This window comes from Camelina sativa, chromosome 20, assembly GCF_000633955.1.
Source record: "Camelina sativa cultivar DH55 chromosome 20, Cs, whole genome shotgun sequence".
Lineage (NCBI taxonomy): Eukaryota > Viridiplantae > Streptophyta > Magnoliopsida > Brassicales > Brassicaceae > Camelina > Camelina sativa.
Genome location: NC_025704.1, coordinates 3,158,102 through 3,172,103, shown reverse-complemented (window position 1 = coordinate 3,172,103; position 14,002 = coordinate 3,158,102). Strand labels below are relative to the sequence as shown.

At 31.1% G+C, this 14,002-nt stretch overlaps 1 protein-coding gene and 1 long non-coding RNA gene across 4 annotated transcripts; both read right to left on the bottom strand.

Annotated features, from left to right (window-relative positions):
• Nucleotides 397-2,366, bottom strand: LOC104768978. 3 transcript variants are annotated; one of them, XR_764300.2, is made up of 7 exons: nt 2,067-2,366; nt 1,701-1,948; nt 1,469-1,592; nt 1,308-1,369; nt 972-1,223; nt 828-876; nt 397-739 (listed from the first exon to the last, which is right to left on the bottom strand). It is a non-coding gene; the product is annotated as an uncharacterized LOC104768978 (long non-coding RNA). The 3 variants fall into 3 exon arrangements; XR_764299.2 differs by having other exon boundaries at nt 1,469-1,581; nt 2,067-2,362; XR_002036794.1 differs by having other exon boundaries at nt 429-734; nt 1,469-1,581; nt 2,067-2,363.
• Nucleotides 11,566-13,214, bottom strand: LOC104768977 (NAC domain-containing protein 79-like). The gene is made up of 3 exons (XM_010493085.2): nt 12,792-13,214; nt 12,403-12,680; nt 11,566-12,295 (listed from the first exon to the last, which is right to left on the bottom strand). The coding sequence occupies exons 1-3, from the start codon at nt 12,979-12,981 to the stop codon at nt 11,771-11,773; spliced, it is 993 nt and encodes a 330-aa protein (XP_010491387.1). The 5' UTR covers nt 12,982-13,214; the 3' UTR covers nt 11,566-11,770.

Genomic DNA, 14,002 nt, shown 5'->3' with positions numbered 1-14,002 from the left:
ATTAGTCACTATTTAGTCGCTAAACGGTATATTACGACTAAATAGTGACTAAAACTAATAGTCGTAAATCGAGAGTCGCTAAAATAAATAGTCGTAAAATTAGTCGCCAAATAGCGACTACATTACGACTATTTTGCATAGTCGTAAATTTAGTCGTAATGTAGTCACTAAATTTAGCGACTACGCTACGACTATTTTGCGACTACACAAAATAGTCATAATATAGTCACTAAATTTAGTGACTAATTGACGACTAATTTAAAAAATATTGTATTTATACAGCAATTTATATATACTATTTTAATATATATATATATATATATTAATTATTTTTAAACATATATAAGTTATTGAATAACGGTTTGTTTTTGGAATGAATTGATGTTAAAAATAAATACTATATTTATTATTATGAAACCATGATATTAAAAAAACTGTATTACAAAATAAAACTAAAAACATAATTAAATATAAGAATACATCATACTACTAAAAAAGAAAGTAAATATTGGAGGTATCTTGGGGTAATGCAGAAACATCAAGGAGGTTACTTTGCTTTCCCATATGAGAAGTCTTTTGCTTTTGAGATGAATGTTAAAGATTTTGACCTGAAGCAAACTGCAGAGACGAGACAAGGAGAAAGGAAGCTGAGCTGATGGAAGCATCTCTTAAGGAACTTAAGGCGAGGGAGAATGAGCTCAGGTTGCTTAATGACACCATCAGAGAGAAATCAGCTGAACTGGAGAAAAAAGAAGTTTGCTTACATATACCTAAACTGGATTTAACAAACACAAACGAGGGAGAATGAGCTCAGGCTGCTTACATACCTTGAAGCGAGGGAGAATGAGCTCAGGTTGCTAACATATACCTCCTAAACTGGATTCAACAAACCCAAACAACTTTGAGTCTATATGGTCACATGAATTCTCTTATGAACTGGATTCTCTTGGACTTAGCTCAAGCAAATATACCTTAGCCTTGGAGCCAACATGAGAAGGACGGAATATAAATTGCCTATTCAGGTTACTGACTTGAATAGTGTCCATGTCAATCTGTAACACAAGGGAATCCAAACTGTTAGATGCGAAAATTGATCTTTGTAGATTCTTGACAGGTTGAATACAACGAAGGGTGCTGCATTGGTTTAAACATGAGAGCCCTATGATAAACGGAAGAAAATAGTTTGGTCCTCATCCTGACGCGAATGCTCTTCCACGTTAAGCCTTATAAGTTAAAAAAACGCCCATAAGAGCTCATAGAAATCTGGGTAACTGTTTGCAAAAAAGGCAGTGTTTTACCCTACTTACAGTTCTTCTCTATGCAATGGTACAGACAGGAACTGCAGGAGGACTTTAAATAGTAGATCATCCTACAATTAAATATAGAGAAGATATAATAGAGATCTACTGTATGGTGTTAAACTAAAGCCCCAAAAACGAATGACAGATACAGAAGGATAAACTAAAACCTCATGCATGAACAACCGGACGAAGGATGTGGAAAAGACAACACTCTTCTTGGTAAGAACCTCCACCAAAGGCTTGTTGACCTTATCCGCTCATACTTTCCATCTCCATTGACCTAAATAAGAACTAGTTTGAGTAAGTAACATCGCTGATGTAGTTGCAAACAAAAACCATAGTTATATAATCAACAATGTTAAAAAAAATCTCATGACCCACAATATTAAGACATCTGACCTTGGCTTGGCTTGATTGTGAATTTTAGTCTTTGAAGAGAATGAGAGCTGAGGAACGGCGATTGAGGAAGGAGGAGAAGAAGATTGTGAATGTTAGTCATCACACCTCCATTAGAATTCGTCACATCACCAACCAACTCACACAGCTCCCCATCGTTTCTCACCGCAAGCTGAAAGTGAAGTGACACAATCATAGTCTTCTTGTTATCCCTCTCTGTGTTTCCAGTCAATTCCATAACTTACACAGATCTAATTTACAAAAAAAAAAAAAAAAACCCCTTTCAAATTAGGGTTTTATGAAACCCCGTTCAAATTAGGGTTTTATGAATTTGAAGGTCAAAATAACTGAGAGAGAAGGGGTAATTACCTCGGCGGCTAGCTAAATCCAAGCTACGACACCAACACGTTCGGCGTACTCGTCCTTCTTACGAAATCGAGCTAATCGGCCAATGGGGAACAGGAGACCGGCTGTACTGCTTTTTAGTTGTCGCCTTCTTAGCAAGGCGAGATCCAATCATCGCCGATCTCGAACCCACCAGCAACAAGCTCGCTCATAGTCGGAATTTCAAAGGGTGAATTTGGATTCTGTGAGAGAGAGAGAGAGAGAGAGAGAGAGAGAGAGATGAATTACGGCAGAAGAAGAAGCACAAAAATAGAAAAGGCTTTGAAGAATTTTAGGCCCATATTTCATTTTCCCTCTATATTATAAATCTTTCAATGTAAATTTTAGATTATTTTCAATTTTGAAGTATGAGTATAAAGTTCAAGGTTTAGAGTTTATAACATGGTTTGGGATTTAAGTTTTAGAAATTTGGAACTAGAAAATTATATATATATATATATATATATATATATATATTGAATTGTTGGTTAAAGATTTAAATTTATAAGTTAGTAGGTTTTTTAAAACTTATTTTTTGTAAAGAAAATATGTAAATAGTTTTAAATATTAGTTTTATGGTTTATGAATTAATTTCTATGATCAAGAATTTAAAGTTCAAGATTTAGAGTTTATGATTTAGGTTTTGGAGTTTGGTTAATGGTTTTGGGTATAGGGTTTAGGGTTAAGATTTAAGATTTGTGATAGATTAATTTTCTTATAAGTTCTAAAGCTTGGTTTATGTATATATAATAATAATTATGTTTTAGTTTTATGGTTTATGAATTAATTTCTAAGATTAAAAATTGAAAGTTAAAAATTTAGAGTTTATGATTTAAGTTTTGGAGTTTGGTTAAAGTTTAAAACTAAATTTTAAATTTTTTAATTTTCTTAAATAGCGACTGATATGCAACTTTTTACCAACCTTTACCTTGAGTCACATATTAGTCGCTAAATTGGTGACTATTTAGTGACTACTTGTTCTGGTATGCGATATAGTCATAAAATAGTCGCTAAATTGGTGACTATTTGTTTCGATATGCAATATAGTCATAAAATAGTCGCTAAATTACGACTAATATACCGACTATTATATGTAGTCACAAAAAGGCGACTAATATACGACCAAATATTTATAGTCGTAAAATAGTCACCCAATAGTCATTAGATAGTCACCAAAAATAACGACTACATATGTAGTCACCAATTGTAGTCGTAAAAACCATGTTTTCTTGTAGTGTTATAAGACATTGCAAGCTACTTACTCCAATCTTACATAACTATATATGGACACGAGCATATACATATATATATATATATAATCTCTATGGTACTCGTGTCAATAAAGTGGTAAAAGGCACCGTGAATAAAATTAAAAAATAATAAAAAATATCAACTCATCAGCAATCAGGAGTGTAGTGAGTAGTGGCTAGTGACCATTCCTTTTTTGGTGGTACTGGAACTTTTCAAATGATTTGAGAGAGAGACTTATGGAATGTTTTCTGCGAATTGATATTAGTTAAAATCTCAAATACCGTGCTGACCAAAATAGAAATATCAAGAATAGCATTTGTATATCATTTTAGAGTCAATTTTGATCAACACAATATTTTATTTAAGGAACTAACAATGTCATACGTTACTTATCAAGTAACAAAAAGGGTATTATATGCTTTGGGAAGAAAGAAAGTAGAAACAATAGGCTACACAACGCATCCTCCTCTTCTGTAACTTTCAAACAGATGTACGTATATCAGAGTCCAGAGATGCCACAACATTCTCAAGACTGCTTCAAGCATTTAAACTGATTGTGACCAACTGTTTCATTCAAGGCAATATCAGAGATGCCAAAAACTTTCAAGACCAACTGTTTCACCTTAGGCTATTTCTTTTTTTTTGTTGGGTCTGTTGAAACTATAAGTTAAAAAAAAAAACAAATTCATATGATTTATTTATCAAAAAGGTAAAGGGTATGGAAATTTTATAGAGTTAATATTTATGGGATTATCTAATTTAATGTAACTTCATAAACACGTTCAATTGGTATATTCTCACAATTAAAGATATCAGTAGTCAGCATGTTTAATTAATATATTGATTTTTATACAATAAAGAATAGAAATAAAAATATCACGCATCTCACAAAAGTTAAGCGATAATAATAAGACCGACCGCCTAAACGTGTTTATAACTATCTTTTTCATTATAGAAAATTGTTTTAGTACTATAGTATTATTTTTAGTTATCATCATCATTTACATTTTTATTAGTGCAACCGCGTAGTCTTTTTCTATAGTTATTAATTATATGACATTTACTGTAAAATCTGATTAATCATCACGTGCTCTTTTTCATCAGCATCGCTCCTACACTAATTTTTAGTTTTAAAATATTTAATTAGTTATTGAAAATTCAAATAAAGTCATTTTGCTTAACAATTTATTTAATTATTAGGGCTATATATTAAAAAGAGAAATTCCTTTAAATACTACTAAGAGGGAGGTATTGGTTTAGGATTTAGAAAGAGTTTTAATGACTTTGTGTTTTTAAAAATCTTGCTGATTTTTTAAATCATAGAAAATTAGAAAGTAAAAATGAAGGATTCTATAAGAGATTGTTTAGGAAGTTATTTTAAATCTTGCTGATTTGTGTTTCCTAATCTTGTAAAATATTTCATAAAATCTTTCAAAATCTTTCTATTTGATGAAAGAGTTTTCATGACTTTTGTTATGAAGGAAATGTTATAAAATCCTAAACCAATAACACAAAATTTGAATTCATTAACAATCCATGATTCTTTTGTTTTAATTGAATAACATAAAACTTTTAATGACTTTATAAGACTCTTAATCCAATAACACTAGATTTATCAAGATTTTAGATAACTTTTTACAAATCCACAACCAATAACACCAAATTTTTAAAAAATTTTAAAAAGTCTTGATTGAATAACAACATATTTTACATAACTTTTAAAATCATTCAAATTCTTTCTAAATCCTAAACCAATAACCCCCCCCCCTAAATAAGTTTTTTTTTCCAAAAATACCACATGTTAGTTTTTTTTTCCAAAAATACCACAAAAGTTTTTTTTTCCAAAATTACCACTAACACAAAAAATTGAATTTTAAGAATGTAGAATTTTTTTTTTTTATGTTTGGGTTGACAAATTTAGTTTTAGAGTTTACTTTTTAGGGGTAGGGTTTAGTATTTATAATTTAGGAATTAGTTTTTAGTATTAAAACTTTAGTTCAATTATGTGGTATTTTTAGAAAAAAATACATTTTAATGGTAGTTTTGGAAAAAAACTAATTTATAGTATTTTTGGAATAAAAACCTATTTTAGTAGTATTTATGACAATTGCCTTATTAAAAATTAAAATAAAGTCGTTTTGTTTAATATTAGTGTTCGTTTCTTTTCAGCTCACATGCATCTCACTTGCCCCTCTCTATAATTTCTCGCATTTGAAAAATCTATTTACTTACGCCTCTTCAGGATTTGCAGGGCTAACTCTAACATCACATTAACACCACACATATAGCTAGCTACATTAGGTGGGTATATGCTTGATTAATAAACCTGAGACGTAATTACAATGAATTTGTAATATCTTATTATACACACATATATTTGTAGGAAAATTTTATAGTCAAGACACAAAATCAACAGAAGTTTCATTTTTATATAACCGGAGTAGATGTAGATCCATGTCAGATTAGAGTATAATCTTGTAGGTTAATCATTAACTGAGTGTGGGTTACCATATAGGTTACTACTTACTGTTGGATATGGGTTTCACCCAGCCTTAGCAGGCTTTCCAACAGGCTCACTATCGAAACAGTCACCCCAAAAATCCAGGAAAGCAGACCAACTAAAACCCACTTGTTGGGCCGATTAAGCTCCTAGAAGGCCCAATTGGGACGGACAGCCCAATAAATGACGGCCCGAATAAGAACGATCGCCGACTTTACTTGAGGACAATCCCACATCGATCCCGAGGCAGAGAGGTGAAACGTCCCATCAGCTATAAATACCAAGGGAGCAGCTTGCAGAAGGCATCAAGGAACATCGGGCAAGAGTCAGGAGTAAATCCGATTCTAAGCTATAGTTCAGTTAGTCATTTTGAGAAATACAATTCTCTGTATTATTAACCGACCGGCTTATAACGGTTATATTGTAATTCGACGATCTTTGACTATCTTAATAAAAGTCCTTTGTTTCACCCTTTCTATTATATCATCCTCGAGTTAGTAGCTACACTAGTTCAACACTTACTACTACGAAAAAAAAAACAATGACTCGGTTTTTCCTTAGTCAACGGCTGTTCTTGAGTGCCAAGAAACTACATACTTAGACATGGATACTTCTTGTTCAACAAACAAACAAAAGAAAAACTATTTGTTTCATCATTGTATGGTACAAGACTACAGGTTAATGATGCATATTTGTGTTAAATCAAATCACTATACAGAAAAATTACATACACGATTTATCTTACCACAGTCTCATCCTTCCTGTTAAGACTGATTAGACAATATACACCACGATAACCCAACCTTTGGCAAAAACAAGGGATATTTTAATATTATTTATATAGTTATTTTAGTTGGCAAAAAGTTCAATTTTTTTTTTCTTTTAAGAAAATAAAAGCATTTTTTTAATCAACCCAGTAGCAAATAGCAATTAATATAAATGGTGATCATAATATGGTACTAGATTCAAAACACATTCTTTTGTTACTAGTGTGGACATACCATACATATCATTTAATTTATGCTGGAGAGAGTTACCAACTATGGGATAAAAAAATTGTTTCATCTATGTCGTGTGCGCTACACATGCCACGAATGGAACAATGTAAATTATTACTCATGCAGATTAATTTTACTGGTGAAATGCAAGCTGATTAAATCGGTGCTTTTATTTTTGGGACTTGGACCATAGATAGCTAAAGGAAAGGTGGTTTGATTGGAATCACCCACACACACTGTCACACAATCGTTTTCCTCTTGTTTTTCTTTTGGACATACACAACGTTTTCCTTTTTATCATCATATTTAATCTTTTTTTTTTGAATTTCTGTTTTTTAACTTTTGCAACTTCCAGTAATCCAATCATTCTCAAATATAACATTCGTATTTGGAAAATAAAATTACTATAATTTATTTTGAATTAAAATTTTCGTTTGAGTATATAAGTATAATTTTTTTGTATGAAAAATATTTTATTTATTCCTATTTAAAATTTATATTAGATAATCTAGAATAAATATGATACAATTAATAAAATTACGTAAGATATATCAAAACGACATATTCTATTATCAAAATGAAGGGAATATTTCTTATCGCAAAGTATAACAATGTCTTTGACAAAAGAGGAAATAGTATGTTTGTTGCTTAATATTAGGTTGTCATTTTCGTCATCAACTGCAACTTGAAAATACTGTGGCATGATTGGGACAAATAAAACGTGATCGAAATGGACAGATGAGGGGACGCCCAATTTGATATTTGCCTTATCATATGTTAGCTAATACGAGAGCCACACAGACAAATTATCATGCATGCATAGTCTCATCGCAGAAGACCTTTTTCCTAAGAGGCTAAGACTTGCATTGTATCATTTTGCATGGCTTTAATTGCTGCATGAATCGGAATTAGTTAAAAATAAAACAATAGAAAAATATTAATTGGTCTCTGCCCAAACAAGAGATGAATTTTAGTAGATGACATATTGACGTTAGAAGAAACGTCTTCTTTTATGTGGAGCTAGGTACCAGAGTTCATTGACGTTAGGATTAAATTCCGACAAATACAGAAGGTTTTAAAAAAAAAAAATCTGGAATAACAAAAGACTGATAGGATGAAGAGATGAACGATAGTGGACATATAGACAAAGAAAAATTTAAGGATGTGATAGTGGACCTTAGAATAATAGACCCATGCATAGAACAAAAGCAGTAGCAAATTTTGGTGGAGAAACAGAAAAAAAATGTATATAGGAAATTAGAAAGATAAAGTGAACGAGGAGCCAACGGAGAGCGACAACAATGACATGTTCATTGACACTCTCATAACTCATAAGACGGTTTATGTGGTTCTCCGACCCTCGTATATTTGCTAATTTCAAATAAATTATATGTTTAAGTCAACATTATTTTCTAGTACCTTATCGACTTATGGTATAGTAAGTTAAGAAAAATGCAATTCCACTTCCACATTATGAAGGACTAGGATCTCTTCAGTTTATTGATGATGATATGATATGATTTCTCTTTTTTCCAATATCAAATATCCCATATAGTATTCTGATTTGAAAAAGATAATGAAAAAAAAGTAGTAGTGCTGAGTAAAACTTAGAGTAAGTTGACTACTTATATCATCAAAGTGTTTATTTCTTATGAATACTTTTTATGTTAAATATTTACATGTGATTATAGTTTAGTTGATGAAGATTTCCTATTTTGGTTAGGATCATTTGTTTTTGTTTTTTTATTTATTTAGTAAATGGACTTATATATAATATACGTTAAAATTATTTGTGTACGCACATAATCATCAAAAACTACACAGTTCTCCAGTTTTTCTGTATTTTCAAAATAGTTCTATTTGGATAGGTTTTAAATAAATGTATATTTATGTAGTGGTAGATTCCTTTCTTTTTCGATTTCAAGAATAATTCTCGAGAATATGAACTTCGATACGACACACACCGTACCTTAGGACTTCAAAAAAAAAAAAAACGAAACAACGTTATCTTCCTAGCTCTCATTATTACAAAAGAGTTCCAATAATTGGATTATACTATTCGATTGCATAACTTCTTTTTTGAAACAGAATTCGTATGCAGCGATCGGTCGACATATAATTCCCTTTATTAGAATAATAGTGTAGACAATATGCATTTATATGATTCCCTCTATCGTGGACCCAATTCTCTCTTAACTTAAAAATATTAGGTTTTGGCTGTTAATAAAAAACGTTACACTATGTCGGTGTGATGGCTACGGGGTTTGTGCTAATTTAAATAATTAATATTGCTTTTTGTTAAAGTAGAATAATAATTCAGTTTTTTTTTAATGGTTTTGTTGTTTTAGACAATTGACTAACATGTGACATAATAGTTTATTTTAGTTTTACTGTTATCGTGCCATAGACATTCGTTAGATCAAAACTCGCATGTATATTTTAAGTTTTAAACCCCGAAAAAGAAAGAATGTTTTACTTATGTTTAACATTACAATCTTTGGTTCATATTAATAAAGTTATGATTTGGAGTTAAAAAAAAAAAAAAAAAGAATGTTTTACTGTTTACTACTCTGTAATTTTAACAACAATTTATTTTTTGAATATTCAGAATTTAGTTAAATACTTATATTAGTGCCTTTAATGCCAATTTTATATATCAACTCACATCATTCTCTGATATCAATCTTCAGTCTGCACCCTTTTTTCTTTCTTGTAATTATATAATATGGTGACTAATTAAATATAATGACTAATGACACACACATGTCTTATAAATGCTGTCATCTAGGCTTTATTAATTATATAAAAGTTGATTGGGTGATGATAGAAAATTAAAGGTAAAATTATTTTAATGTTTTGCTAATCGCACCCATATGTGTGAGATTATTAAATTAAGCGACTTGTGTGTGACGCACAAAAAAAATCAACAACAAAACAAACAACGAAGAATCTCCGAAAAGCTTTTACCATATTGAGACCATTAGATCAAATAGGCCCATATATTTTATGGGCCTAAGCCAGACTCCCTTTCAGTGATTATCATCTTCTGTTCACGGCCCATTTCAGTATCTAAAAAAACAAGTCACGTGTGGTATACATTTTATACATTCGTTTACGGCCTTGCGGGTTATCCTGTTTTAGGGATATTTATGAAAATTCTGATACTTCGAACATCTATGAATTTGCCTTACAAAGAAATAAAGACTATTTAAAATATACTCCTAACTAATGAATAGTTTACACAGTAACAAAATTAGCAGAATTATCAGTTTTGAAAATGCCCATACACTTTGATGCATCTCTTATTTAAAAAGAACTATATAATGATGGGCAAGTAATTGTCTTTTTAATGTGGAAACTAAACAAACCGGTAAGAAATAATATAGTGGCGACTAATTTTACAACGAAAAGGACACGTGGGCTTTACCAAAAAAACCGAATACGACACGTGGGAATACGTATCCATGTGAAATCCGTAATTACTGAGGTGAGATTTCTAACTCATCTGAATTTTATACTAATCCGAAATTAGCAAAATACAAAATTTAATTCGAGTTTCTTTGGGGTTTGGGAATCTAATTGTAAAAGGTAACTAAACTTATCAACTTTTACTTTGTTATTATCCAAAACTTCAATATGGGCATATCTTATTTTAACGTCTTCTTCTTTTAATAATTCTACATTGACCAATGGGGATGTTTATTATAATCACTAATATAGCTGTTTTTTTGTATTTTACTAATTATATATATTTTAAAATTAATGTTTTTTTTCGTAAGCCATTGGTAGTATGTTACACGTGTCCACAAATTTCTCTTCAAAAACTAAATTATCCTGTAAAATATAATTGGATAACGAAGAAAATCTGCAGAAGTTTTTTTTTTTTTTTTCTTTTTTTGATTAAAGTTTGTAGAAGTCTTTTATTCATATTGTAAGTTTTTTAGAATAAGAAATTAAAAATATGCAAAAGTCAATTTTCCCTAAGATTGTGGGAGTCGTCTTTCACTCATATTGTAATTTTAAACTACTCGTATAATTTAAAAACTATTAACAAACTATTAACTACTCATATTGTAATTTTAAACTACTCGTATTTTATCTTATACATCATTTTAAAACTAAATATCTTATACAAAAAAGGTGCACAAAACTAAAGTATAATTTCATACATCATTCGTAACAACTTTATAACGGAATAAAGTTTTTTCATGGAACAAATGATGTTAAGAAAAAGGGAGGAAAAAAGTATTTGCGCATTGTGTTAAGAGTAGTGTTATAAGAAAATTGATTAAGTCCTCAACTGATCATTTGTTCAATACAGCATGTAACTTTTTTTTTTATAAAAACATGTAAATTCTTCCATATTAAAAAACTCTATAAAAGACTAAATTTTAACTAAAGTTCAATATATGATAATATTACACCTACTAACAAATTTTATAAACTAATAAAAGTGTTATTGTTGGTTGTATTTATTTCATATATATTCATAACTGAAATGATGATGTGTTGGTCTTACGGCAATCAACTTCTAGTAGATGTTTGTTTATGCACTTATATCGTTATAAAATACTGTAACGAGAGACGACCACCAGGGGGTTATTATATTTTCCTAAAATCTCCCGACTCTATTATCATAAATGGTTTGAGAAAATGTGAAATAGTAGAACCTGTGTATTCAAATCACCCGCAACTAATTTGCAAGTATGGTTTTCACAAAAAAAATCCACCACAATTGCTTAATAAATTCGATTAATTGCTTCTTTTTATCCTCTTTCTAATAGTATTAACTTTTCCTTGAACATATAATCTAAAGCACCAATAGTGGAAGTAGTGATATATAAATCTATACAAACTTAGCACACCACGCTAAAAGGATAAAAACTTTGCAAAGGTTTTTTTGTACTTGTGACCTAACTTAATGGATTCTTTCTCAGGCTTCAGTAGTTCCAGAAAGGTTCAAGATCAAGGGGACCGGTAGAGGAAGATGGAACTTCTTGATGATCAAATCGTTTCCTCCCAAATTCAAAAACCGATGAATGGTCGGTATTAGAACCTCCTGTTTCCCGCGAAATCGTTTGCCTTTTGTTATTCTCGATCATTGCTTGTAAAACTGACTGTTCTTGCGTAAGAACCGGATTGGAACTCTGTAGGTTCTCCGAAACGTTGATAGATTGATGAGGTTGGTAGAGTGGAATCATCTGTAGAAAATCTGGTTGGATCGAGGAGCTAAGGGAAGAGTTGCTGAAGCAGTTGAGTAATGTGTTTCCTCTGGTTTCAGCTTGGTTGGAGAAGCAGGGCACGTAAACTGGCTCGGTCTTGGTTTTGTCATTGTATGTTGAAGTATCGGTCAAAGGTGGTAAGCTGGACCCAGTTCCATAAGAACCGATTCGGATCAAAGTCGAAATAGGGATCTTCTTGCCTCCAGCAGTTTTATGAAAGACCCTGCATATCACCCATTCATTCTGCCAAATGGAACCAAGCCCCAAAAACAGAGTATAAGACAGAGTTGTAAAACAGAGCAAGAAACAGAGCAAAGCTTGGATTTTTTTTGTTTTTTTTTATTAATTACCTTAGCGGTTTTAGGCAAGTTGTGAGCAGAGAGTTTCCCATCTAGGCGATACTCATGCATCACCCAATTTGTTTTGAGGCCTTTAGGAGCTCTTCCTCTGTAGAAAACAAGTGTTTTCTTCATACCAACAAGCGATTTGCCTCGGTATATCTCCTTATCCTTCCCGGTCGCCTTCCAATAACCGGCTTGAGTTGCTCGGTTAGTCCTCAAACCAGTCGGATACTTTCTATCCCTCACACAGAAAAAATACCATTCTTTCTCACCCATTTTTGCTTTATCTACAAGAAAAAAAACACAAGTCCAAACTCATTAGGACTCTAAGAACAATGATAAAAAAAGTAAACTTGTTTGTATGTCAGAAAGAAAACTTGGGTTTTGTTTGAACATACAAGGTAACTCCCAAGGCTCAGCTTTGTTCAAATCCACCTCACCAATAGCTTTAGCCGAGAAAGCCATGTCAAGAACCTTGTTGTGTAGATAGTGGGTTATGAGTTCTTCGTCTGTTGGATGAAACCTGAAACCAGGAGGCAAATCTATCTGCTCATCATCTTCCTTGTGAAACCCGCCGAAAGCTTCCATCTTTTTTGAAAACCTTAAACCCTAAAAAAACTATTTGATCAAATCTTTATTTGATCTTTTTCTCAAACGGTTTTCTTTGAATAGATCGAGAAAGATTTGATCTTGAATGTTTTCAGGAGATGGGTTCAGAGAATATATATAGATATATGGTAGAGAGAGAGAGAGAAAGAGAGTAAAGGTGAAAGAGAAGTTAGGGAGAGGATGATTAAGGAGACGCAGAGGAAACTATTAAGGAACGGAACCAAAATGGAACTAGAAAGGAGGAATTTTTTTGACGAAAATGATCGTTTTTACATTATATAATTTTAATACATATATAAAAGTATATTGTTCATATTTTGTGAGAGGAGAAAAGATACGTAGTGTGTAACGCAACTTGGCTAGGTTGTTTTGCACTTTCCTCTTTTTTAAAAGAGAGAAACCTTTTTCTGCTATTTTTTTTACTTAAATAAAATATATATATAAACTATATTCAGAAAAAATAGAAATAGAATTACTTTAATTTTGATTATTTGAATCTAACGCAGTGAATAGCTAGTTATATAAAATTCAACGTTATAATATAAATTCAACATGTAATATCTTAGTATAATTTGAGCGAGTTATTATTAAAACCATCTTTGGTATTAATCAATTCGTTTACAAGTTTGTGCATGTCATTACAAATATTAATAAAATGTTGAAATTCTGATGGTTCTACACAAAATACTCTGATACTAACAATAATACTACTAAGTAGTTTTATTTGTCAACTTATAATACTATTAATTATTTTTGAATACAACTCCGATCCCTCTTCCCAAAAGTAGTTTGACAAATGGTGTTCTCTCTTCCCAAGACTAGTTTGACAAATGGTGTTTCTGCAGTTACTCTTATTGATTCTTTAATTGTGTTTCCTTATTGGTCAAAAATGTTTATGTTACTTTTAGAAAAGTGTACCATTTTTGTAGCATCGGGTATAATCATATAATAGATATAAGTCTCGACCCCGTGAGATCTTATAATTATTAATTCTAAAATT

Bases quoted from the DNA above. Each gene is read 5' to 3' on its own strand.
- LOC104768977 (XM_010493085.2), bottom strand. From the start codon at position 12,981: ATGGAAGCTTTCGGCGGGTTTCACAAGGAAGATGATGAGCAGATAGAT. The intron at 12,681-12,791 runs GTATGTTCAAAC...TTTTTCTTGTAG, and splicing joins TGAGCCTTGGGAGTTACCTT to ATAAAGCAAAAATGGGTGAG. The intron at 12,296-12,402 runs GTAATTAATAAA...TCCATTTGGCAG, and splicing joins ACTTGCCTAAAACCGCTAAG to AATGAATGGGTGATATGCAG.